Source organism: Opisthocomus hoazin, chromosome 6 (genome assembly GCF_030867145.1).
Source record: "Opisthocomus hoazin isolate bOpiHoa1 chromosome 6, bOpiHoa1.hap1, whole genome shotgun sequence".
Classification (NCBI taxonomy): Eukaryota; Metazoa; Chordata; class Aves; order Opisthocomiformes; family Opisthocomidae; genus Opisthocomus; species Opisthocomus hoazin.
In genome coordinates this window covers 60,539,196-60,567,106 of record NC_134419.1, presented here as the reverse complement: position 1 = coordinate 60,567,106, position 27,911 = coordinate 60,539,196, and the positions used below count along the sequence as shown (strand labels likewise).

General features: G+C 42.6%; 1 protein-coding gene across 2 annotated transcripts; it reads right to left on the bottom strand.

Moving 5' to 3' along the window:
- Positions 1–108: 108 nt before the first annotated feature.
- On the bottom strand, positions 109–23,836 carry STAMBPL1 (STAM binding protein like 1). Of its 2 annotated transcripts, none has more exons than XM_075423390.1 (11): positions 23,725–23,836; positions 11,826–12,020; positions 10,690–10,907; positions 9,204–9,279; positions 7,690–7,785; positions 6,001–6,355; positions 5,276–5,400; positions 4,247–4,384; positions 3,489–3,601; positions 1,860–1,959; positions 109–361 (listed from the first exon to the last, which is right to left on the bottom strand). In XM_075423390.1, exons 2-11 carry the CDS (start codon positions 11,907–11,909, stop codon positions 305–307), a joined length of 1,362 nt encoding a protein of 453 aa, XP_075279505.1. In that variant the 5' UTR covers positions 11,910–12,020; positions 23,725–23,836; the 3' UTR covers positions 109–304. The 2 variants fall into 2 exon arrangements, with proteins under 2 accessions (XP_075279505.1, XP_075279506.1); XM_075423391.1 differs by lacking the exon at positions 23,725–23,836 and adding an exon at positions 23,193–23,295.
- Positions 23,837–27,911: the final 4,075 nt, after the last annotated feature.

Below are 27,911 nucleotides of genomic sequence, written 5' to 3'. Positions count from 1 at the left end.
TCCCTACTTCTCAGAAAGCAATTAATGCCAAGTGACAAAGAAAACATTACTTATTTCAACACAGTTACTGTTGTTTGAAGTTCATTTTATTGTTTTGTTTTATAGGTGAGATTTTTTTACAGATTCAGGGTTAATGCCACTGAACTCCATCTTGACAGAGCAACAAAATAACTCCAAAACAGGCTCAAGCAATAAATATCAAACCATTCAATCTAAAATGTATAAATATAAATGTAATTTCTGAAAATGTAGGAAAACCAGGAATCCATTTTTCTGTTTTGGCCATCACTATCGTCCATCTGTATCACCTCAGATCCAGCACAATTATCTTTATGTCTTTCCCGACCACATGGGTACATGGCTGCAGAAGAAGTCAACCCATTACTCACAGAAATAAGTTTCAATAAAATAGCATATGAGGACTATTGTTTCCTTTTAAATTTCTGAGCCTGCTTAATAGAATGCCTATCTATCCAGCTTTGATTGGACCTGTCGCTGTGCCTGTTCACAGGAACCCTGGCCGTCACAGGTATAGACTGCTGAATAAAGCAAGGGCTACAACATACAATCAGCAATAAATTTCTAAAGAGGATATTGTTTAGTGCTTAGCCTGTGAAACAGATTATAATTCTGTGCTATCCTTTATGTATCGCAGCATGGGGCACCCGAAATGGGGAAGGAAGATGTTGCGTGCTGCATTAGAACAGGTGCATGGGGGACAGCCGCAAGCAAAGCGTGAACTCTGTTCGCTCCCTGCAGTGGCTTCAGATGTGTCTGCCCACATGATGGATTTTTTTAAAACATCTAGGACTAGATAGTGTCTTTAAACAAGGTCATGACTAAATAACAGCTTGGATTGGGTCTGTGGAGAAGAGTTTTTCCCAGAAACCAGACAGATGCAGATCATGATTGTTTCAGTCAGGTTTCATGAAGCTTCCTGTATTATCACCCTTGATATTTTTCCTCCAGGAAGCGAGACTGTGATCTTACACTTTTTTCTGGAAGATCAATCTGTTTCGGAGATTGTACATGAAAGGATATTTGTGTTTGAGATGCAATACCAGCAGTGTGTCTAATGATTATAACTGAGCTCATGGGGCCAGTAACTTCACTGACAAACTAAGTTTGTAAAGGACCACCAAAAAGAGCCCATCTGCAACAAAAGTCTTAAAATTTTTCAGAGTTGGACTACCTTCTCATTATCTCCACAGTCAACAATAAAAGAACAGAACAAACCAAAACAAAGAACCCCAACCTCTCCTTCTTTTGAGGAGTAATACTGACATTCTGAGAGTCCTAGAAGATTTCCAGTGTCTTTCAACATTACTTCTCTGCGTTTGATCATTTTATTTTGAGCTATACGAGATGCTCTGTATTTGAAATGAGGCCCACTTTAAAAAAAAAAAATCTTAATTATTCAAATGTAACGATTGTTGTCTTCCAGAGAGCTGTGACATTTCTGATAATTCCAAACAAGTATACTGTTCAGCCATACATCTAGCGTTCTATGCTATTAAAACATCAAAAGATATGGTAGCTACTGAGAAAGACTTATGAGAAGCCAGGCAAAAATTATGGTCAATGAAGGAAATGGGGCTTAATCTACGCATAGCTGCACCTTTTAGCAGCTGGGATATTCTGTTGTGACACTGCACGTCAGGAGATGAACTGAATTCTTTGTTTAAAAACTGAGGAGCTCAGGAATAACTCCCATTTGAAATTGTGGCTTTTGTTTCTCTGAAAGCAGGTAAAAGTGGTTTAGAAATCTAATCTAGGACATGGGACATAAAATTTCTCCTTGCAGCAGAACCATGGGCCTGAATTTGAATAGTCAAAACCACGTTTGATTATATACTTACATTAAACAACCTAGGGTCCTTTGTATGTGGATGGAATCCCTTCTTTTTACAAGCAGAAACTTCTAGCATGCCAGCATTAGTAAGTCTGAAGATGCCAGTGCTGGAAAGCAAAAGATGAAACTTCTGTTACATACTCCTCCCATAATACAAGTCCAAGGTTTCACATACAAATTGCTTAGCTTAACAGAAGGACAACAGAATGGTACTCAGTAACCTTTGATACACAGGGGCCAAGGCTCAGCTGGATTCTTAAAGGCATTTGAAATCAAGGGGAGTTGTATTCCTGTAAAGGAAGAGACGATGAGGGGAAGAGGAGAAAAAAATCACAGTACTGGTGCTACTGTCACTAGGCAGGTTAGCCTACTAAGGGCCAAGGCTAGTTCATACAGGAGCAGATGCAATCCATTTCACAACTCGAGGAGCAACTTAAAAGCAAACAGCCTTTAAGCTAGCTGTGTAAATGACTAGTGAGAGTACACATCCTCCTGCCACTTTTTTAGGTAATCAAGTAATACAAAGCACTAGAAAATGCACTGCTGCATTGAGTATTGCATAAAATAGTAGAAAACCCACCCTTCTGTAAAGAACATTAATACATAATAACTACAGGACAGCACCTGATTGATAAAGGTTACAGAGAGGAGTAACAGGTTAGGATTGGTTACAGGGTAGCAGCATAAGCTATGAAAGACATTTGGAAGACCAGAGATTTGAAAATGTATGCAGACGTGCTCTGGGTTACAAAGCCTAGGGCTCGTGCACTTGCCACTCAAGCCGTATTTACAGCTCTGCTACCTGAATGGCCCATATAGGAAGTTAGGCAACCAGGATGGGATTCATGGAAGCCATCTACAGAGGTGGAAGGCCACAAAGAAAGGCTGAAGAAATGCACAGTCTAAACGATGGAGTTAGCCCTGGGGCCTTGAAATGCCAAGCACGCCAAAGCTGAATTACAAAATTGTTGAGGTTGGAAGGAACCTCTGAAGATAGTCTAGTCCAACCGCCCTGCTCCAGCAGAATCACCTTGAGCAGGTTGCCCAGGACCATGTCCAGTCAGGTTTGGAATACCTCCAACGATGTAGACTTCACACCCTCTCTCGGCAACTTGTTCCATCATAAACCTTCACACTAAATTGTTATGCAGTTCCAGGTTTTTCTAGATACTTATTGTTTGTATTTTATGAAATACAAAAATAGGATCTTATTATCAAAAAAGTGATCTTTATCCCTCTACTCCCCAAATCACAATTTTCCTATCATCCTAGAGAAATACATCTAACCCCTCCACTTCCTTCATCAGACAGAATGAAGCTAGGTCCATGGCAGGGCACTGGCAATGATGTCTCCAGAAGAACAGCTCCTGTCATTACTACTAAGTTTAGCAGAGTATAAAAATAAATAAAATTTAAAACCTGGTGATGGTAAGGGAGGAGGAGAGAGAAGCCAGAAACAATACTGAGCACAGAGTCTGACTGGAATGCAAGTACAAAGAGCCTAAAGAAAACAAACTCACAGTACAATATTTCTGCCCTTCATCCCAGATGGCATGTGCTGTTTGCATTTGATCAAATTTTAAGATAAGGAGCAGGGGAAAAGATCTAAATATTACTTAGAAAAATCAGAACTCACTCATTATGCTTTGGTGAACAAACAATTGCAATGGCCTCTGGCAACATTAGCTGATAAGAACAATGAGTATGAAGATCAACACTGGATAAGAATGCAGTTTGTGTTGGATGTGTCTACAAAAAGAAAGGGAAAACTCAACATCATGAAATATTTCTTACAAATCAAGGCCGACATACATTCAAGAAGGAACAATAATTTGTAACAATTGAAAGCGTCAGTACTTCCCCAGCTTGGTTTCTTAAGTTCCTATCAACCCAGATTCTACATTGTTAGGGTGGCTTTGCAGTATGAGATTTATGGAGGCACATTCACAACCAGATGTACAAACAATTTTCTGATCATGGGGGGAAAATGTGGAATGAAGCAGCACAAGACAAAGGGAAATTACTTGATTGTCCAATATCCCTAAGGGTGAAATTAATATAAAATTTAAACAACGCAATGCCCTAGCACCCAATATTTTGAATACAATAGAAAAATAAATGGCATAAAAAGTAATAAAATACCCCTAAATTGACATAAACAGATGTTGCACTGGCAAAAACAGGCCCATTGTGTCAACAGGATGCCTCAACTGCATTAAGAAATACTCATCTATGGAGAACATTAGTGCTCATTTACATCACTACAACTAGAATTAAGTGAGCAAATTAATCCGGATTATTCCAGTTATTTCTTTAGTTTGTTATTTCCAGGTTTTTCTCCATACAGTATGCAGAGCTGATATAGACAAGCCAGAATCTATGAGTCATACATACATGGATCCAGCCCAAAGTGAGGAGATCATGCTGATCCTGAATACCAAATAATTCTTCCACATTCTCCATGTCACAGTAGTCTGGTCCTGCAGATTGCTTTGGCACTATTACATGAGTAATTGTAAATTCATTATGTGTCTGTAAAACAAACGTTGACTTGGAGTGGAACAAATGAACTAATGAATACGTGCTGAATCAGAATCTGAAAGATGTCAGCCTATCAGCTAAAACAAAGCAGTATAGCTCCACTGATTCCAGTGCAGCTATACTGACTTATTGCACCTGAAAACATGCCTTAGCATTTTGTCATGAAAACATATTGGTAACAACACAAGGTGATTGTATTGAAACGTTCTCAGAGACCGGTGTGAAAAGGTTATAGTTTAAAATATTTTCAAACATGCATAAAATATTAAAAAACATGAAAAAAAAGGGTTTGAGAATCCTAGAATTGTTTTCTGTGAAACTTGGAACATCACTATTCTCACTATTCTTTGTCTTTATATGAGTCAAATACACTGGGACATCATCTTTAATATCCTTTTATGCCAGCATCAGCCATGACATCTTTCCCTGCTCTGAAAGGACATTCAGTGTTAAATAGGTCAAAGGGAAAAAACAGCCTGAAAATCAGATGTTCTACAGCTTGATGGGGGGATTTTCTTCTTCTTTTTTTGTTGTGCCATTATGAATTTGATGACTCCAGTAGATTCTAACAGTCTTTATATCTCATTGTCCTGTAACTAAACCTCACTTACCTTACATGAATGCCAGAGAAAGTACTCGAAAAAGCTTGTGTTGTACAGCATGCTGAAAAACTTGCTACATTTTATAGTGACAGCAATGTACTTTGATTAGATGTTTTCCCAATAAGGCAAGCTGAAGTGACTACTCAGGTCATAATATACTGTTAATTACATTAAAGACTAATTGTTTAGCAATGCTTTTGCTCTGAAATCAATACATTACAGGAAAATACAGCACTATCCAATATGTCTTCCCCATACCAATGTGAGGGTTAAACTGTACCAGTTTTCCGCAGAGAATTCCACATGTCTCTATTCCTCTTACTGTATTTGCCTCTGCTAGCAGCAGAAATCTGTGACAGAGATCCCTGGGCAAAATGACACCTCTGAGTGCTTCGGCCAATTGAGCTAACAAAGAAAAAAACAACAAAAACAAGGAGGGAGAGATAAAAAGACATTTGCAGCTTACACAGTGAAGCTCCCTGAAATAAGGAAATATGCACAGCTACAGGAACTTATTAAAAGTGAAAGAATTATACTTACCACATCACAGATTTCTAATGAGAACAAATGTACAGCACAAGCACTTCACCCTAAACTGAGGTCACCAGCCCATAAGACACGCTCACTAGCCCGCCTCTGAGGTGGCGGTGAGCTGATAGCTTTTCACAGACCAAGGCTTTCCAGGGTGAATCACCGCAGGTTCTGCTTTTGTTCCTTTGAAGTCCACGGCAAGATTCAGACTTCATTCCACAGGAACACTAAGGCTGAATCACTAGATCCATCTACTGGTACTCAACTGGAAAATGTGAAACTGTGCAAATAATCTCCTCTCTTAAAATGAAGAAACTATATGGAACTGTTGTGTGTATATCAACCTGTTCATGCTTATTTCACCATGGACATCCTCATGGTGAATACATATATATGCATACACAATATGTGGACTGCTATAATCAGCAAAGAAGCAGGTAAAATAAAAAGTGAAAAAAAAATCTCTGCACTTACTCTGAACTGCACTCAAAGTAGCTGCGGGCTTTAATACCCGGTTTACTGGAGGTGAATGTCCAGCACAGCCAGGTGTGCCGCTCCTCTCTTTTTTCTCAAGCAGTGTAGTAGATAAGGAACTGTTCTCTGGTACAGAAATACAAGATAGCATATTTCCATCTATCTGTTCAGACATAACCATGCTCCCTTTGATTTTCTGATCTCGAGCTAGTTCTTGCTTCTTAAGTTGATCCTCAAAGAACTGAAACTGTTCTGATTCAAGCTGCTGTTGCCGCATATGTGCAATTCGTTTCTTCTCTGCCTCTATTAGCTTTTGATGCTCTAGTTTCTTCAGAAATTCAGTTTTGCATTTGTTCTGAAACATACGCAAAATAGTGACATTCTCAGAACACTAAAAATGCTAAAAATAAAAAAGAAGGAAAAGAAGCAATCTAGTTGTTTAATATAATCATCAATCCTGTCATTACTATTTAAAAGCTTTTAGCAACCTGTTTGCTGAACTGCCAAAGGCAACTATATCACCAAAAGCAACATGATGTGGAAGAAAATATGGTAAGTAAGGGATTCCTAGCATGAAGCTTCCAATCCGCGTGCCTGTGGTGCCTTTTGTTCTTACCTAAGTAGTGATAGCGCTTGCTTCGTTTACCCATTATAATAAAGTCATTAAAAAAAGACTTTTCAGAATAGTGATGGTGAAGAGGCTAGACACAAGCATAAGCTCTTACAATTTTCAGTGCAACAAGAGATCCATGAGCACATGGATTTTCTGGTTTTGTTGCTTGCTGCTGCTGTTTGGGTAGGTTTGTCAACTTTCTCCTGCTGCTTTGTTTCCCCCACTTCCCCTGGACTGCTCAGCCTGGCTGTGGTGTACAGGCTCCCCAGCCTCAGAGATGTGGGGTGCCTTCTCCACTCTGGTCCATGCCCCTTGGCCCCAAGCCACCTGCTGTTCTATAGACTGCAAGGGAAGCTTCAGGTTATAACAGGCCCTCCTGCTCCCTGGTGAAGGAGAGCATCGAGCATCTCCAGAAACAAAAGAAAAAAACAAAGTAAAGTCATTTCTTAAATGTCATGAACAAAATCGAGCAGACAAGAAAGCCTCAAACCAATCGGTGACAAGAATGTGGGGTGTGGGGTGTTATGGCTTTTTGTGTTTGTTTTAGTGTTTTTTTTTCTTCTTCCCCCCATAATTCCCTAGGTCAAATTTAAGGGAAGGAAAGAAAAAGATAGTTTTTTCTCACTTTTCCCAAGACAAGTTTTAAACAGTTTGATCCTGTTTTCAGTGACTTCAGTACACAAGATGGAGGTATTTACAGTTACTTCAAGACTCAAACACGATCAATTCAAACCTGAGCACATTCAGAGCCAAGACGATTTTTCCACACACTCTTGTAAGTGTCTGAACAGTATTCTCTTGATAAAACAAAATCGGAGTGTATTCAAGACTATTCAGATATTCATAGACTGTTATTACGTAAATGTCACAGCATGTTTATTTCCAAGCACACGCTTGCATTACCTATTTTCAAATGACCAACTGATTAGATTCCAAGAATAAGTGAAGATCCATTCTAAGCAGCTCATGAAATGATTACTTTCTTGCAGAACTGGCATTTTACTGCTTAATTTTTAATAAGATTTATGACAGACAAAGTATTCATACCAAAGATTTAGTAACCATATAAAACTTACTTTGTTTTGCATATATTCTTGATATTCTAAGTTATATTTTTTTAAAAGATCTCTCTTCAATTCATCTGTCCGTGGAAATGCAACCTCCTTCAATTTCTTTGGAGTGGGGGAGAAAGACAGAGAAGTTTATTTTTCACTTTTTAAAAGAACCACTTGGAAAGCAAACTCAGCTGTAATACAGATTCAAAATAATACAGAATAAAAATAAAAATACTGCCCTTCTCCCAAGAAAGAAAGGAAGAAATGCACACTAAATCACCAGCTTATGAAAGTTTAACAGTACAGTGATTTCAATAACGCTATACTAATTTATGTCAGTGAAAAGTGTGACATAAGTACTTCTTATCTCAAGCAAAGATTTGTCCTTTTTCTATCAATCTGTTGTCTCCATTTTGCTTAGTATGTGTATGACAACTTTTGTTGTAAGGTGTCATTTATCAAAAAAGCCAAGTCCGACTTTCAATGTTTCAGCTGGGATCACCGCATTTTTCTCTGGGACTCCCTGGACAGAAATGTGACTGATTATGCCCATTTCCCGGTGGGGAAAAAAATGCTTATTTGCAAAGATAGCTACACCTGTAGCTTCCAGTGACAGCCCCAGCAAACAAAACAATTTTGTTTCACAAAACAAAAACAATGCCCAATGTTTACCACTGATGCAGAGGCTACTAGGAAATAATTTAGAGGCTGTAGTCAAGGGAGGGAGAGACCATGTGCTTAATCCTACAGAGTGCCGTAGGAGCATGTTAGACGCCCCTTCTCAAGACGGATGTTTTCCTAGATTGTGGGCCACCGTCAAAAATTTGGCATGAAGCATTTTGGCTTTGAAGATGATGTTATTCAGCTTCAACAGTGGAGGAAGCATGAAAATAAGGCAGTAGGAAGCAAGAGACATTTATGCTTCTTCCAACAATTCTCATTGGGCAATTCCAGATGTTTTAAGCTCAGTGTAAGGCTGTAGTTGAAATTTCTCTTTTAGGAAAAAAAAACAAACAACCAAAACTATTTTGTATACAGCTGAAGGAAAAAAAATCCGGTAACCTCTAAATACATACATATCTGGTAATAAAGGCAGCAAAAATATGTTTAGATTATTTAGCAGAGTAAGCAAATACTGCACAGGTACCAGTAATGCCATACATCTCTTTTTCCCCTCTGTTTGTAATAGTCAGTTTGGACTATTGGCCACTCACATAACTGAGAGAAGAATCAAACTAAGTACTGTTAAATGAGTGTATTTTTAATATGGAAATTTTCAGAAATAGATGTACCTGGGTTTCCAACAATCTACCAACTTATGCAGTGACCGTTCTTGTTCACCTTTTAGAATGGTAATTTAATTTCCAGTAATGATGAAGTGATCAAACCAAAACACTAATGGACAAAGGTATCCGGAATTCAAGCTGTGGTGGCTGCAGTGGGCTATGCATGCACTCTGGGAAAACGAGTGCTGGGAAAGAACGGAGAGATTCTGAGGGAAACATTTCTTGAAGTCCAGGAAACCATGACCCTACCTTAATAATATCTTGTTTTTCTGGTACTGCACATTGGTGATAGTCTCGGTGACTGGGCAGCTTTTCTACAAACAACCTAGAAAATTAAACATGCGTGTGTTCGCCTCAGTAGCCAGAGAAATATCCATAACAGTTCTTATGTTGGCAGAAAAGTCAGTTTCATACAACTTTTAAACACTGAATTCCAGGTGACTCCAAGCAGGGTTCTACACATTCGTTTCAATGAACACTTAAATTCTTGTACAGACTTGTATGGGACACATAGGGTAATGACAGGAGATTATTTTCCACATCTGAATGTAGTTTGGTTTTCATTAGTAGTGGGTTGGGTTAAAAAAAGGATTAACTAGCAGCCAGTATTTAAAAATAGCCCTCAAAGGCACCATCCACCCTAGCCAGGGTTAATAAATCGTATGTCTAATGTCTTCATCTCTCCTTAGCCGAAAGGCTGAATCTTCACTGGAAAGTCCAGAATGCAGCAGTGACTATCATTAAAGCAGATATTTTTACCAGACCAAGCTGAACAGCTAACTGCAGCATTATTAACCTGCTCATACATCTAAACTACAGAAATACTCAACAGCAAAAAGTTTGGAACACACAGCTGCTATCATTCTATCAGCTGTTTGTGCAACGTTCACCTCCAGACCTTCTTTTTATAGAGATACATACATTTAAAATTAAGTGGAATAAAAAAGACTTGGTCTAGTTTTCAGAATATGAGAAAAATAAGGAAGGAGGAAGGGAGGTCTCCTATTACAAATATTTTAAAATATGCCTATTAAAAAAAAGAACCTTTCACAAGTAAGAAAACAAACCAATCAATCCTACAGCAAAACTGGCTAATTAAAAAGTTTAAATCTGCCATGATATATTTTTCAGCTGGCTATTTTGAGATTTGTAATGAAAGCTGTCTAGATTTATTTTTTTGCTTGGGGAGAATAACCATACAATGAACATATATTGTGGATTTTGAATTTACTCATGTAAGAAGCAATAAATTATAGTTAACCTTTTGGGGGAAGTAAAAAAAAGGCAAAAAGCCACTTTTTCATGTTTTTAAGTGCTGTGCAATACTACCATCTTTAAGATCGGCAGAAGCTCACACGGTGTTAACTATTAAAGGCTCAAGAACCTTATCTAAACATTGCTTTTTAAGCCATGCACTGTATTTAACCAACATGCAGACACAGAATAATCTGTGGGAAACAGTGCTCATAGTATAGCCTGGTACAGTAAACTTAAACCTCTGTGTATTAGATTAGTTTATGCCTGGCAGTTAAAGATGGATAAGACTGCTATAATAACAGTTGAGATGAAACTACAACAAAGCCCGTGGTTAAGGATCTCCAAAAAGCAAAGCTATTCTTCAAGAACACACTATATATTTTTCTCCTGATCTAAAGGGATGCTCCATTTTCAGAGCAACTCTTCATTTCAGTTTACTCAGAATGATAAGCTTTAGTGACTAAAAATGATTCCTTACGTTATGAACTTGTTATAAAAAACAAAAGCATTCTCCAGGTTTCCCTCCTCCATATATACTGATGCCATTCGCTCCATCTCTACTCCAGATCTAAAGTAACGACGTGGAGTGATATCTTCGTTGATTGTGATATTGCTGCCAAGTTTGCTTAAGGCACGTACTCTCTCTTCTGGGGTCACAGAGATGTCTGTATGGTCGGGAATAGCAACTAGCTTTTTCTGGAAAAGAACAGAGACATAAGTAAAGAGAAACAGATACTATGTTTCACTTTAAGTGGGCTCATTCAAGAAACTCAAGGGAAGACTTCAGCTTTATTCTCAAAATAGTCATTAGTTTCCCCAGCGCTAGCCACAGCTGAAACCTTCCAACGTGTGTCTCCATTGCAAATCAGTTGTGATTGCAATTACAAATCAAAAGTGATCTTATCCCCCTCCCTAAATCTTCAAACTACAAAAAAAATCTCAGAAAAAAAAAGAAAAGATAAAATTAAGTAAACCCCTGTAGAAGTGATCGATGGCAACACAAAGTGTGTCCTCTTCAGAATCCCACCCCACCCCCCCCGTGAAATTTTACAAGGTTCTGTCTTAAGTCATTGAAATAATTTGGTGGAGAGCCTGAATACTCAGATTTCCATTATGTGATGTATAGCGTAAGAATGTTATGGTTCAGCTAACAAAGAGCAATAAATTCCCCTGGTCAGTCAACAGTTCACTTCAAATGTTCATTTCCAGTTTCAGATGAAGCAGTTAAAGAGTAAGCAGTTAGAACTAACTCCAGTGAAGAAGCAGCATAGTTGCTTATTATAATCTTTACCTTCCTGTTAAGTGGCTAAAGAAGTGGCTACTGCAAGTTGTTTCCTCTTACTTTGACGACAATTTTTACTCTTTCTATTCAAAATGTTCACTTTAACTTCTTAAAAACCTGATCACTGAAACAAGCTAAAACCTCATAAACCTCATATATAGAAATAAAATAAATTCCAACAAAGCCATCAGGCAGAAAGCACGAGGACCTGGCAGCATGCAGGAAAAGACCCTTGCAGCTGGCAGCCACCACCGCTAAACAGCTCTCTTGAATTATTTCCTACTTGAACAAGAGGCTGCTAAGCCATTCAAGCATTTCTTTGCAATACGTACCAACGAGCTAACAGTGAACGGTTGTTCCATGTTGTTCTCTGTCTGCAAACCAAGGAGATCACTCTTTTCCTCCAAAGTCTCCATCTGACTGCAAAGGGCAGTATCAAACCAGTGCTCAATATTTGCAGCCAGCTGTCCCAGCGTTTATTAGCCCAATGGAAATGTGAACACAGACACGTTGATCGTGGCTGTGTGCTGGAAAAAATATGACAAGTCATTCCAATGAGAAATAAATTCAAATGTCATGTAAATTTACACGCCCGTACCCACTCATTACGTGAGTATCACAGTACTTACATATTTAGTAATAATCCCAAATTTACCAGGCATCTAGAATTTAAAACGGGAATGCATGGGGGCTTACAGGACAGATGTGGACTAGTTCATCTGTTCTAACGTTATTATAGTGGATTAGAACACAGTACAAGAAATTATTTTTACAGCAACTTCAAAAAACCTCAACTTTCAGGCATTAAGTGAAAAACTCTAAAGTCAAACACTAATCACAGAATCTGTGTTTCCCTGAGCGTATGTTTGGGCAAACATAAACAGTGTCAGTTTGACATCTGTTTTCCTGCTAAGTCTATAATTAAAAATAAAGCTTCACACACAAACTCGTATCAGTAACATAAAGCAGAGAAAATATTTCAAGCCCCATGTGTTCCACCTGCACAGCTTGCCAACTTCAACAATACTCAAAACACAATGAACTCTGATGAGTCAACTGATAGTAATTGCTTCTTGCACAGCTCTGAACAACTAAAGACAAATATTTAGACATGTTGTGGTCATCAGCAAAAAAACCCCAACAAACCCCTGAAAGGGAAATGAATTATTCAAATCACACTGGAAATATGAAAATGAAACTCCTAATGTGCTTTTTCACTTCTGTCCACCCAATCTAAGCAGATTTCGTCCTGAAAGTTGAAGGCACTTTATATGTTGCAATAAATATGCTTTATGCTTTTATAAAAGCAGAAAGAGTAGGTTCAGCAAAGATATTTTCTCAGCACACCTCTCTCTAGAGACCAGAAGACTCTGGGTTAGAGAAAAACAACCCTAATGCATTTTTGTCTGGTTGCATTTCTCAAGTATCTATTTCTGTATTTAGGCCTTCCTCATTTTTTCCAAAAACTAACAGTATCTATTAGATAAGCCTGTGATTTTAATCATTAGTGTAAGTATTACAGAAGACATTAAACCCATTTAAGTAATACACTTTCTTTAAAATAATCAGAATCACCCTGTTTTACTTGTAAAAGCCCTTACTGGTGTACTCATACCACCATATTGAATCAATATTACTCCGCTTTCACGTACGCCATGCCAATCTCAATGAATGTATTCTTACTTCACTTTATACACATGCTTTCCATTTTCAAGATTTTTATTCTCATTGTCAAGTATGTCACAGGTCTGTGAATTCAATTTCAAGACTTGCTTTTACAAAATTAAGGTATTCAAAACATTTGCAGAATTTGTGACGAAAAAATGGAGCATGGCTTATACACCCAAGACATCAACATTAGTTGTGGTTGCAGTGCTAATGGAAACAGTTCTCTTAACAATTTAATTTTATACACGTGGAGCTCTGGCGTTAATGATCACTTGGCAGGAGAGCCTATTCATTGCCTATTCACAAACTGTAGAAAGGCCCCATGGGAACACAATAATGAAATATTTTTGCTTTAGCCTACACCAAGAAACATACTGCCTTACAGCTAGTTCCAGATGAAACCCTTCTTCAGCTGGACCACTGAAGATGTGGTAGACTGTGAAAGAAGGCTAAAAGCTTGACCAGTGCATATGTTAGTCTTCTGCCCTGCAGCTCAGATTCTAAGCAGAAATAAAATCTTCAATGAGAGACTCTGCATTCATATGCTGTGTGGCTCAGGAGTAACACTTGGAAAAAATATATGAGATGTAAAAAGCATATATTTTAAAAACATTTATTCACTCACTTATCCATCACTTGTGGATTTTTTTATTTTTCTTTTAATTTCCCTTAGAAGCAAGTGGGAGATCTAGGGTAGCTGAATGGAAGGCTAGTTTTGGTCTAAAGTATGCATCCAAGTAGGCCAAACTGCAAAATATTCTAGCCATTCAGTTTACAAAAAAAAAGAAAAAAAAATTCAGAAATAAAGGGTGTAGAAACATTTCTATATTCAAATCCCCATTTCAGCTAGCAGCTTTTGAGCAAGAAAACTGCTTTTCAAGACTTCCTCCAAAACCTAGAGAGGAAATCGACATTCAACAGAATGTGCTTGAGATGCTTCCCTATGGAGGACATGTGATATGGATCATATGCTTCTTTCAACTATTACCACACCTTGAAGACCATTCAGCCTTGCTGTGGGCAAGTGGAAAAATGTTAGTGCAGCAAGTGGGGAACACAAAAGACACAAATTGGTGGTTTTCTTTTTTTTTTTTTTGTTTTGGTAGGGAGGGGTCTGTATTGCTGAAGAGGTCTTTGTTAAAGAAGCCTAAGTTATCCACCAGCCAATCTCTTTGGAACTGGCACAGGGAGACGTCATAAAACCCTTTACTTCGAAACATTTTGCTTCTTGGTTGTCTCTAAGACAATTAAAGTCATCAAGATACTATTTCAGTGATTTTTAACCTAAAAAAGCATTCATAATATGGAAAAACATGTAATACTATGTAATACATGTAATACTTTAAAGAGGACACATCTGTTAACAGCAGAAACTCACACTTCCTCAAAATTGTGTCAGAGCTTTGAATGGATGAAGCAGCTCTGCAGAGAGCACAAGTCAAGCCACTGTGCAAGAGCTTAGCAGAAGAATCGCTGCAAACGAAAGAGGAAACTGACTTTTTAAATCTGGCTTCAGGAACACACCAAAACCCAGACACCGTAAATAAAGAAGAAATACTAGGATGAATTTGTGTAAATTTTACAAAAATGTCCAATAAGACTCAAATATCTTAGCAATTACACATGGCAGTGTAATTAAAACCAAGATCCTAGATAGAACATGGGCAGTCTTACAACTGCACTCGAACATGTTATTGTTAACACGTGGAAACACTGGTCAGAATTCTAAATGATCAAAACATGGAAAGTTAAGCTTTACTGAAAACACAGCCATAGGCATGTCTGCCAGCTCCCTGGGATGCCTCTGCACATAATGGTCCTCACAGTGCAGCTTCACAATCACCTGCAGCTGGTCAATGACCACGATACAGCCAAGGGGCTCCTCTCTCCCTCACCATACTTCTTTGTACTGTCACTTTGTTGACACCAGTCACTTCAAGACATATTGTAGCTGATCCAAATTAAAATCAAATAGATTTTTAAAATTAATTACTTCCTTCCCAAACTCAGAATGCAAGGGAGGGTGCAGAAACATGAAGCAAATAGACAGAGTGGCCCTTTCTGAGGCAGTGCTGTCCTAGACTGCTATGAGCTGGCTTTGAAAATGTGCCCTCAACACTTGTACAGCACATGACAAGAATTGCCCAGCACTGAAGAGTGACTCCGTCTTATGGAGATAGACTGATTTTTCATTCTGTAAGAGCAAAGAGAAATTCAAACACCAAACCTCTCTGTGTAACTGAAACCAATTATATTCACGTCTACAAAACAGTTATGCTAATACAGTGAACTGCACTCCAACCCCAGCCACATGGGATAAGTAGCAACACTAGCATGGAGCTGTCTTAATCTGTTAGAGTATAAAATGCTCTAAATTCTAAGAGTAAACATGCATTTTCTGCTTGACAAATTCAGGCACTCCAACTCACTTAGATGGGCTTAGGTCATGTTTCATTAAGAACAAATGTCCTTTAGCATGAAAATCAAGCTTTTTCTAATTATGAACTTTCTGAGATTCATTATCAGAATACGAGAATTTAACATTCATTCAATAGTTAAGAAACTTTCCTTGATTTCATTGGTAATGGCACTTCTCACCAAATCTCTTTTCCTCCTCAAAAACCACTCGTTTTCTTATCTGATCCAGCTTATTATACTATGCATTGATCCTCTGTAAAATCTACCTTTATTAAGTCAAAGGCCTTCAGCCACGGAAAATATAGTGAGAAAATCAGTGTTTGAAATGGCATTGAAAGTCACTCTTGCTGTTCAGGCTAACAAGCATGGTACCAAGTACCAGGGAAAAGCAGAGACAGTAATTTTAACTTAAAAGTCTATGCAAATAGTAGAACATGAAGATAGATTAAGTATACTACAACATATCAAGTACCTCAAGAGTAGGCTAATAGGACAGAGGTGGTATGAGAAGATCTGCAGAATGCACACACAAACTCTCAAGGCTTTCTGGGAGCTATATTGTCACAACTCAGCACAGATTCTCCAATGTCCTCAAAGCAGGCTGCATACTGGCATGTTTCGAACAATAGCAAGGACGGATGGATGTGGACAAACAAGAGCCCCTCTACCTATGCCAGGAGCCAGAGAGGCATGACCTAACCAAGTCTGTAAGCTACCTAACTGTGCTCTGTGGTAGTGAAAGGTGGCACACATGGCTGCACAGCAAGGCTTATTATCTCATGTGCAGTATGAACTACTTAAGTTACACAGTTTGTGTTTGCAATGCCTTGTGTGAAGCCAGCTCACAATCTGGGCAGAAAGAGCTTGTATCAGTCTTCATGCATTCCTATGACAGAGTCTGAAAAGTCTATTTAGTCTGATATGCCCTTCACCAATATAATCTATGTGAGATGACTGCACCAGCAAAGACAACGAAGCCAAGCAGACCATGCTCTGGCGGAGGATGCACACAGTGACTGGCTGTACTCCACTGGAAGCTGCGTTGCTGAAACCTTCTGGAGAAGACACAGCCCAGAAGAGGAGCTCTGTGTACAAGTGCGTCCCAGAAACTAGCTGAGTGCAGGGCGTGGGGAGTGAATTTCAACTCCTTATCATCATCCTGAGGCTGCTTCTCGTTCTTCAGAAGGGGTTTTAAATGTTGAATGAGCTTTTTAGTTTTATAAACAAGTAACTGCCTAACTACTAACTAACTACTAGTTTTATAAACGAGTAACTGCCTAACTACCCTCAGCAAGTTTGCTAATAACACAAAACTGGGAGGAGTGGTGGATACACCAGAAGGCTGTGCTGCCATTCAGCGTGACCTGGATAGGCTGGAAAGTTGGGCAGAGAGGAACCTGATGACATTCAACAAGGGCAAGTGCAGGGTCCTGCACCTAGGGAGGAACAACCCCATGCATCAGTACAGGCTCGGGGCGGACCTGCTGGAGAGCAGCTCTGTGGAGAGGGACCTGGGAGTGCTGGTGGACGACAGGTTGACCATGAGCCAGCAGTGTGCCCTGGCTGCCAAGAAAGCCAATGGGATCCTGAGGTGCATTAGGAGGAGTGTGGCCAGCAGGTCAAGGGATGATCTCCTTCCCCTCTACACTGCCCTAGTGAGGCCTCGTCTGGAGTACTGCATCCAGCTCTGGGCTCCCCAGTTCAAGAAAGATGAGGAGCTGCTGGAGAGAGTCCAGAGGAGGGCTACGAGGATGGTGAGGGGACTGGAGCATCTCTCCCATGAGAAGAGGCTGAGGGAGCTGGGCTTGTTCAGCCTGGAGAAGGCTGAGAGGGGACCTAATAAATGCTTATAAATATCTCAAGGGTGGGTGTCAGGAGGATGGGGCCAGACTCTTTTCAGTGGTGCCCAGTGACAGGACAAGGGGCAATGGGCACAAACTGAAGCACAGGAAGTTCCATCTGAACATGAGGAAGAACTTCTTCCCTCTGAGGGTGACGCAGCACTGGAACAGGCTGCCCAGGGAGGTTGTGGAGTCTCCTTCTCTGGAGATATTCAAGACCCACCTGGACAAGGTCCTGTGCAGCCTGCTGTAGGTGACCCTGCTTCGGCAGGAGGGTTGGACTAGATGACTCACAGAGGTCCCTCCCAACCCCTACCATTCTGTGATTCTGTGATTCTGTAGGTATTAGTTTAACCATTAGTTTCCACTTTGTAACAGCAGTTACTTTGAAACATTGTTATTAGATACTTTGAAATTAGTTTCTCCTTTGTAACATGTTTTTAAATTCCAGGGGACTTGGTCATAACACACCACCTTTACTGCTGTCAGCAACACTTGTCCATATTTTGACTATTGGTCTTACCAAAAAATTGCATTAAGGACACCACTGGTAAAATTTTCCAAAGCACTTTTTTCTTTCAAAGCTTAGGTTCTGTTAAAAATAACAGGGACTTGGGGCATTAGCAATGATTTATTCTTTGCATATTTTTTAATAGTGGGTTATTTCACAAATACTCATCCCTTTGTTTGATAATTTTGGTGGAATGTAAAGCCTAGATGTGGTTCCCATCAAAATAATTCACTTGAATTAATTTGGATCAGTATCCTTACAGTCTACCCAGAAATAATTGTTAATATAAGAGCTAAAACGTGGCATAGTTCCACTTTTTACAAACTACTCGAGAGCCCTGTTCTGCATTCATCCCATGATAAAAAAGCATACTTTAATACAGTAATAAGAAGTTAAAACAGAAATACTGTGTTTTACTACACCATGAAGTGTGATGACTATAGAATCCCACAATAAAGATGCATCTCAAACCACAAAGGGATCAGTCCTCACTAAAACAGTCAAATCAGCAAGTGCAAAAATCACCTTTTAATTACCCTTAATGGAATTAATAGTCTCAATAAATATAAAACAGGGCATATCCAGTGACTGCCAGGTCAAGATAAAGGACTGTTCCATGCTAGTAAGTCACCCATGGTGCTGATACCTTATTTCTGTACTTTAAAGTGGATGTCTAAAATGAATTTGGTGAAAAATAAGTTAGAAACACTGGCACCTAACTCATTCAGCTCTTATTGAAATGCTAGGCCATTTATTGGCACAGCACGTAATCATTTATACACACACTCTGGTTTGATATAAAATATGCTAAAACACAGCCTAAATAGCAAACTGCCTTCTGCTGGTTCTCTCCAAAAAGAAGCAGCATGTTCATCTGTCAACATGTTTTTTAAAACAACTGTTCACTGTTGACAGCAAGTGATTCAGCTAGTATAGTAAGTAGTCTCTCTTGGAAAAAAAAACAAAACAGCAAAGGACTGAATGTCATGGCAAGATCATTCTCTTGCACACAGAAAAAAACCCTAATCAACCAAAAACAACAGAAAGGCCTTTCAATGAAAAAAAAAGCACTGCAAGGAGCAACTTGCCGAGAACCCCACACCTTTCATTGGAGAAGCTGCTCTTCATAGCAGGAGCTATCAAGCTTGGCTCTAGAAAAGCCTGTCTCAGTAATGGTTCACAATTTAACTCTGACCCTTAGCTCCATGGATCCATTTAAACAGCATTGCCAAGACCTCCTCCCAGGCTCCACCACCTCCCAGAAGCAGCTGCTGAGCTATACAACCATCTCACCTATAAATAGCTCAAGGTTATATAGTCTTTTTCACCTACTTTGCAGGACCAGTCCCACTCACCTCCCAGCACACTGCCTAGCGCTCTTTCTTCAGACTGTGTCCATGATGTACAGATAGTAGCATCTTCACCTCCTCAGGTACGGAGAGGGTGAAATGATGTGCAGAGGACATCCTCTATGCACAGATCTGCCAATCCCAAGTCTTGCCTGCGTGGTTATGCCACTATGTGCTGCACCTTACATGACAAAATTGAATCTTATTTTCACCTAAAGAAAACGCGGGTGACAAATGGGTCTGTTTTCCCGCAGTTCAAAAAGTTAGAACAATTATTTGAAGACTTCTAAAACTGTTCTGCAAATATTTGGATGACTGCAGCCAGTTAATGTAACTACTCAAATATCATTGACTGCCTTTTTTCTAGGAACAGTTTTCCTTTTAGAACAGATACAAACATTACTGCATGAAGAAGCTGCACATATAAAAGCTGCACCCAGTCTTAGCCACTGGATCTGCTAAAACTCTGATAAACAACCACAATATGTAGTTAACATCCAACATGACACATGCAAGAACCTGACTTTTACTCCCTATGGAGAATACGAATGTAGAACCTGGAGGCTTCTCTCTTTGATTCAGAGCACAGAGGAGATCTCTGACCTTCACCTATTTTCTCACTTATTTTTATGCAGAATATTTTGAAGTCAAGATCCGGCATGTTTGTGCTACTACAACATAACTCTACGCATTTGAGGTGTATTGTATACAGATATGATATCTGTGAACATATTCATCACTTTAAAGAGAATGTGCTGAAAAACAGACTGGAAATACTGAACATTCAAACATCCATCTGGGACCTACTAACAATTCTTTCTCTTGTGGTTTCTCATGTCAAAGCAAAACACAATCCCTCCCTCCCTCTCCCTATTTTGGTAACACCATTCAGTTTCAGCAGAAAAGTATTTTTAACATCATGGATAAAGCATCACCAGTTTTAGAATTTCTTGGATTACAAGCAATAGCTTTCTTAGCCAGTCATGGAAATACACTGCTGCAACACAGAAAAGCATCTTTCCAACGACCCACTACAAGGATGTTTTAGCCATGCTGTAGAGAAACAGTGCCATTTCCTTCCTTTAGGAAATTCACAACAATCCCCCATCCACATTGGTGTACCAGGGCACAGTAAGCCAGAAGAGGGCAGAAACAAAAGAAATAGCTGTTATATAATTTGTTCTTTGATGATTCAGCTGAAATACTAGGAAAAAAAAAAAAAAGAGAGATACCTGCAATACATAACCTCACTGGTAAAACTACCTTCCACCATGAAGACAAGAAGCTGTGTTGCTAAGGGAAACAAATGAGGCCAAGATCAGCACAGAGGTCTGCAATACTTCATAGACTTCCAAGAAACAAAGAAAGCATGATTCCTTGCAAATCCTCAGGTTTCACAGATTTTCCTGCCTGCAGCCTCATTTCTCCCAGAGGCAAAGCCCCGTTAGGACAGAAGACTTAAGAACCTTCCTGTTCTTCCTACAAAAGGTAATGATTTGTCTAGCAACAGTTACTATTTAATTTTACAATGCTTTCAGACTCCATAACCTCTAATACTGACATTTGTTAATTGCGTGAGTAACCGGTTGCTACAATCAATTTCTGTTTCTATCTGCTGACAAACTGCTATTCTTGTCTTACATATTGTGGTTCATAATGTAGGTGAAAAAAAAAAGGAGAATTAAATTTAATTGACCTGTCTGACATACAAATTCACAGTTCATGTGAAGTCTATTCAATTGCCTGTAAACAATGCTGCTTGTCTTGTGGCCTCGAAACTAGAAAAAAAGAATTTGGTGCATTAGTTCAATGGATCCTGACTATTTTGTACACTAATGGTTAAGTAAGAATAGTGCAGGTGAAAAGCTGATAGTGGCACTACATACAGGCTAGAGCGTGGTCAGCTAGTACAAATATCTACTAGTTAATCTGGCATGTTTCTGTGGCACGATGCTTATATTAAGATAATACAGTTAGCTGATTTCATAATGAAGTAATCGACAATGTTTTATAGCAGCACTGACTATAACACAGTCAGCTCACAGCGTGGCTTGAAAGTCAGCTGAATTATCCAGAATATCAAAGCTGAGCACCATGACGCGTGGCTGACATTTTATACACTTGTGGGCAGACAGGCTGTTCATCCCAGTGAAGCTATGCGCAGACTACTTTTGAGCTGATTTCCAAGTTATTTGCTTTTTCCTTCAGGATGAGTCTAATGATCCTCACAGCCTATCCAAGCTCCTTTCCATATCAATGGACAGAGCTAGGTGTCTCTCAAGGCCTTGTGAGGGTGGTTCAGAGATGCTAAAAGAGGAAGGTACTTTCTATGTTGACAATGTAGGGAGCCCACAGTCTCCCTGATGTTGTGTGCTGAACTGTGAGTCACCCGGAGCTGCTGGTGGGAAGTGGTAGGCAACGGTGTTGTGTCTGAGCAGGTGCTTGACTCACAGCATTGCCATGGGGTAGCATCATCCACGTAACAGTGAAAATGCTGGATTTTTATAATACGGATATCTGTGCAACAACAGCACTAAGCCACAGCACATGGATCATTCAGGAACCATATAAGCAAGATCATTTTCTTTCATAAACTGATACTTCTATTTATACTGCAAACTATGACCAGAAAATATGTTTTTTGGCATGGCACTCTAAATGTCAAATATTTATTAAAATGGTACAGAAAAAGACTTTTGCTACAAGAGAGCAAACCAAGCTGCAGAACACAAACTGGAAACGTAATGTTTAACACAGAAATAAAACCTCAGGAGTTAGAGAAGAACATAAAAAAATCCACTATGCATACAAGTCCAGCAAACAGAGACCAAGTATTTATTTTTATACAGTGTTTGCTCAGTGTCTTCATGCGTAAGTCACCTTGTCGCTCCCTCAGCAGCTGAGTATCTCACGACAGCCCTCACCTTGAGCTATACTCTTCCTCAGCTTGGTGATTAACTTCCAGGAAATGCCTTAAGGCCTGACCTTGAGCATACTTCGTGCATGTGAATAAAACCACATGAGAAATGCCTTCACAGTATCCCCAGAGCATTATTGGTAATATACATGACTGGAGGATTGATCAAGACACTCAACCATATTTTTAAACATAATACTACAAAATAATCCCCCTGCACTTATAGCCATTTAAAATACTATTAAAAAAACATAACTATGACATTTGCACCTACAGAATTATACCTGATTTGAAAGGAATAGTTCCTACACTCTCATCCTGTGAAACTCTGGACTTGTCCACGTTGGCCTTTGATTCAGTTATTCATACCTTTACCACCTAGACACGCAATATACCAGGCAGAAAAGCATTTAGCACATCAGAAAATCCAGCTGTTGCAGAGGAACACAGTATATTGCCTTAACAACACCCACAACAACAAACCTGGACTCCGTTCTCCCAGGAATATTTCATGAAGTTATCAGTCTGTATCCTTAGACCCGATGGTCTAAGACAATTTATCAAATATATGCTAACTACAGCTTTGGACAGTCAACCACTTCAGCCTGCACCGAGGAGAAAACCCACTTCTGCGCAGACAGGACCCTCTGAAAGCCAGTCTTCACCCGAGGAGTGCACTTGCTAGGAGCCATAGTCCACCCAAGACCTCTCAATCTCACCGCTTTTCATTCTCTGTAGAAGGTGGGTTTTTTTCTGCCCTTGACTTCTCAGCCAAGAATTCAGAACCATGCACATATTGAATAAAAAGAATTCCACACCGAGAGGAATTCCCCCAGCAGAGACTTTTTGCCACCCCCCTGAAGCAGGACGGCGCATCCGCTGCGAGAAGCGAACGGGGACGCCGGAGGCCCAGAGGTCAGCAGGAGGCAGGCGCAGGGGGAGGCTCACCAGCAGAAACAGCTCGAGAGAGAGTTACAGACGCCCGCCGAACGCACCTTCTTTTTTTACATCATTTCACTTTCTGTTCCGACGATAATCTCTCACGCGTGTGTGGAAATTCTTTAAAAACCGACTACTGCTGACCCTGAAACGCGACAGCGTCCCGAGCTCCGCTGCCCCCCGCACCACAACCCCCCGCTGCTGCAGACGCGGTGAAGCCAGCGGCTCTGCCCGCCCGGGCCCGCCGGCCCCCGCCAGCGGCACCGCGACGCGCCGGGGGCCGCTTCCCCGCCCCCCGAGGCCGCCCGCCGGTGCCGTCCCGCCTGCCCGGAGGAGGGCGGTTCCCGACGGGCCTGCCGGCCCCGCGGCACCTCGCACCCGGGGCGGGCCGCAGACATCGCGCACCGGGGGCGTTCGCCAGGGCGGCGGAGCTGGCGGAGCTCGCACCGGCCCCGGCGGGGCAGCGGGCGGCGCGGCGCCGCGGCTTATCTCGCTCCGCCCGCCGGGACCCCCGGCGCGAAGCGGCGGATGGAGGCGGGGAGGCAGCGCCCCGCGCTGCCCGGGCCGGGGAAGGCGGCGGCTGCTTACCGGGTCTCGCATCCGTGTGAGCGGCCCCGGCGGGCGGCGCTCCCAGAGACGAAGCGAGGGGCTGGGGGGGGCAGGCCGGAGCGGCGCGGCGGCCTGGGCCTCGCCGCCGGGCCTCGCCCCGCAGGCACGCGGTGCCCCGGGCGGCAGGTGCCGGCGGCGCCGCGGAGAGGAGCCGAGCCGAGCGCCTTGCGCCGCCGCAGCCGGCCGCGGTTGCGGTGCGGAGCGAAGGGAGGAGCCTGCGCGGCACCGGGACGAGCGGCGTGGCTGCGTCCCGCTCTGCGCCGCGGGGTCCGCCGCAGCCCAAGGGCTGCTCGGGAGCGCGAGGGGCAGCGGCGGAGAGCGCGGGCGACGGCGCGGGCCGAGGGGGCCCTCGGGCAGGGGAGGGTCCCGCGGTGCGGTCCGTGCGTCCCCTCACGCTCCCCGCGCCGCGGGCGCCCGTCCGGCAGGCAGGCAGGCAGGCAGCGCTGCTGCTGGGGAGGTGTCTACGGGTGAGGGGGAAGGAAGGTCTGAACGAAGGTGCGGTGGTCAGCATGGGGCTGCGGTGCTGGGGAAGAGGGATGGCTGGAGAGGAGGGGGCTTTCCCCCTCAGGCGGAGGAGGAAGGGGGCTGCGGCAGGCAGAGGGGCTGCCGGCCTGGGTTTCTGAGGAGGCAGGGCGGTGCTGTGCTCTGCCCCAGGGCGCTGCTGGGCACCTCTAGCCGTGGTGAGTTTGGATGACCTTCTTGGTGGCCTTCTGCTGAACTTGCTCAGCAGATAGTGATCTTATCGATGTCTTTCCTGGGGGCCCAAACCCGGACGTGGCAGTCTAGATGTGGTCGAAGATACCTGTGTTTAGCCCATCCTGTACCCCCGGGCATGTGAGGGCTTTTCCTTTCCTTCCGTTCGCTGTGTGCGTGGCCGTTGTGGCTGCGTGGCAGCCCTGCCTTGGAGTACTGCTCTGGCTGCTGGTGGCTGTGGTGTGGGGCGGCAGGTCTTGGTCCTGGCGTTGAGAACGGGAGGGACTGATTTGGGCAAGCAACAAAAATCCTGTTTGTTATCACTTACCTTGTTATCCTGGATTTTTCATGCAATGCTGGTGGCCCGCTGGGTTTGGCTGAATGTGTTATAAAATAGAGGCTCCAGTCTATGCCACAGAGGGGTTTCTCTGTGCTGAGCAGGGCTGTTGAGTTAATCCTATCCTGAAGCAGAGGTGCAAGGAACCCTTACAGTGCTACAAGGATGTTGTCTACCAGCTAACAGTCTTCTGAGGGGAAGAGTGAGGCGTGGGTGTTCCTCTTATCCAAACACCAGCCATTCCAGGACTGCATTGCTGATGGATGGCAATAAGAAGAGAACATTTGGTTGCAGGAATCTCTGGCAAGTGGAGACCCTATCTGATCAGCACTTGGAAATTGTTGTCTTCCATTACAGAATGTGGCAATCCTTTGTAAAACTCAGGTCAGAGGTGATGTTATGTTGAACATTAGGCTGATTCAGGTGTTCAGTATGGAAGACACTGCATGTTGTGCTCTTTCCCAAGCAGTGTTGGTCACTGACCTGAACGCTTCCCTGTAGCCTCTTGCAGGCTGTGTCTGTGGCTGATTCTTCGTGTACAGCACACGAAGGACCACTACAGAAGTTTGAACTTGATGTCCTGGAGTGCCCCTTGGTGGCTGCTTGCAAGCTGAGTGAGCTTAAACTCAGACCTGTGTCCACACAACCAGGTTTTGAGGAGCTGTTAGATCCCCCTTCATTCACCTCCCCGGAAAGGGCAGTGCCCGCTATCGGCCCTTTGCTTTCTTCAGCCAGGCAGAGCCGTGGAGAATCTGAGTTAGTTCATGGGTAGCCCTGATTCTGTGGCAGGGAAAAGGCACCTCTGGTGAGGGGAGAAGGAACATGGTGTTTTGATTCTCTGTTTTCCCTCCCTTCCCTTGCATGTCCACGCTGTCAGGTGCATCGTGTGCCTCTTCTGTAAATGCTAGCTGGTGCTGCAGAAGTGTGTGAGAGAGCAGAGGTGAAGGGCTTTGCTGCCAGACAGTTCAAAGAGGTGCTCACTTCCTCTTTAGCTAAGGTGGAATTCGTGGTCCTGTTTCCCCTCCCTTGAGAGCTAGAGCTTCCATTTGTATTAGGTGTCCTGTCTGCTGTGCCTGTGCCAGGTCTGCCCTGCTACACTGTGGAGGTGGGCCAGGTCTGTTGTGAGTTCTCTGGGGTGGTCAGGACACTGGAGTTTATAAATAGTGTGATGTAAGTGAGAGCAGCTGCTTTGCAATCTCTGTGTCTTTGACTGTGAACCTCTCCAGAAGTTGTGAGCTCAGTTCCCAGCAGTACCACAGGCTGCTAGAGAAGGTGTGTCATCTCCATGGCATATGTTTTCTGTATTGCATGGGGCAAACATGTTTTGCTTATGTATTGATGTCCATCTCCCAGATTATCATCAAATGGGTTTCACTGGCCACAAGTCTTGACTGAGGAATCTGGGTTTAAGCCCCACCCAGAAACACCCACAGTGCCTGAGCTACCCTGTCTTGGCCTGTAATGATGAACCCTTTGATGTCATCTTTCACCTCCTGGATTAATCTTGCAGGTGAGCAAGTAGAACACACTAAGATGGTGAACTGAGAAGTAGAAGATCTTGAAGCAACTTCTTTAGTGAGAGTGCCAGGAATATTTCCTAGGATGGATGATGGCATCCTTCGTGTGCAGGCTGCTGCTTTGTCTGCACCTCCCCAGTCCTCAGTTGCCAGGTATTGAGCATGAAGACAGTAGTGCTCTTTGTAGTAAGGGGGTTAACAAACCGTTATTTAGTGTGAGAGTAAGCAAGTATTTGAATATGTCCAACAATCAAATGATTTCTTTCTGACATAGATTTTCTGATGGATTTCTTGGCATTTGGGCCATTAAGGATGACAGCTGTCTGCTTAGATGCCAGGGTAGTCTTACAACTGAAGGTCTTTTGGGTCTGGCTTGCTGCTGTTGGTAACGTGAGGAGAGGAAAACAGGCAAAACACTCTATCAAGAGGGTCGATGATTTAATTTAAACAAAGATCAATAATACTTCAACAGAGAAATTAGTATCTCCCATTTTTATGTTTTCATGGGATAACACAGAATCACAGAATAGTAGGGGTTGGAAGGGACCTCTGTGGGTCATCTAGTCCAACCCCCTTGCCGAAGCAGGGTCACCTACAGCAGGCTGCACAGGACCTTGTCCAGGCGGGTCTTGAATATCTCCAGAGAAGGAGACTCCACAACCTCCCTGGGCAGCCTGTTCCAGTGCTGCGTCACCCTCAGAGGGAAGAAGTTCTTCCTCATGTTCAGATGGAACTTCCTGTGCTTCAGTTTGTGCCCATTGCCCCTTGTCCTGTCACTGGGCACCACTGAAAAGAGTCTGGCCCCATCCTCCTGACACCTACCCTTGAGATTTTTATAAGCATATATTAGGTACCCTTGGAGCCTTCTCTTCTTCAGGCTGAACAAGCCCAGCTCCCTCAGCCTCTTCTCATGGGAGAGATGCTCCAGTCCCCTCACCATCCTCGTAGCCCTCCTCTGGACTCTCTCCAGGAGCTCCTCATCTTTCTTGAAGTGGGGAGCCCAGAACTGGACAAGAGTACTCCAGATGGGGCCTCACTAGGGCAGAGTAGAGGGGGAGGAGAACCTCCCTTGACCTGCTGGCCACACTCCTCTTAATGCACCTCAGGATCCCATTGGCTTTCTTGGCAACCAGAGCACACTGCTGGCTCATGGTCAACCTGTCGTCCACCAGGACACCCAGGTCCCTCTCCACAGAGCTGCTCTCCAGCAGGTCCGCCCCAAGCCTGTACTGATGCATGGGGTTGTTCCTCCCCAGGTACAGGACCCTTCACTTGCCCTTGTTGAACTTCATCAGGTTCCTCTCTGCCCAACTTTCCAGCCTGTCCAGGTTACGCTGAATGGCAGCACAGCCTTCTGGTGTATCCACCACTCCTCCCAGTTTTGTGTCATCAGCAAACTTGCTGAGGGTACATTCTAACTCTTCATCCGGGTCATTGATGAAGAAGTTAAACAAGACTGGGCCCAGTACTGACCCCTGGGGGACACCACTCGTTACCGGCCTCCAACTAGACTCAGTGCTGCTGATGACAACCCTCTGAGCTCTGCCATTCAGCCAGTTCTCAATCCACCTCACCGACCACTCATCCAACCCACACTTCCTGATCTTCCTTAGGAGGAT

Coding starts and splice junctions, on each gene's coding strand:
- STAMBPL1 (XM_075423390.1), bottom strand. CDS start 11,909: ATGGAGACTTTGGAGGAAAAGAGTGATCTCCTTGGTTTGCAGACAGAG. Junction 3,602..4,246: donor TCACTTTGGGCTGGATCCAT/GTATGTATGACT, acceptor TTCTTTTTGTAG/ACACATCCAACACAAACTGC. Junction 1,960..3,488: donor TGTTCACCAAAGCATAATGA/GTGAGTTCTGAT, acceptor TTTGCTTTCCAG/CACTGGCATCTTCAGACTTA.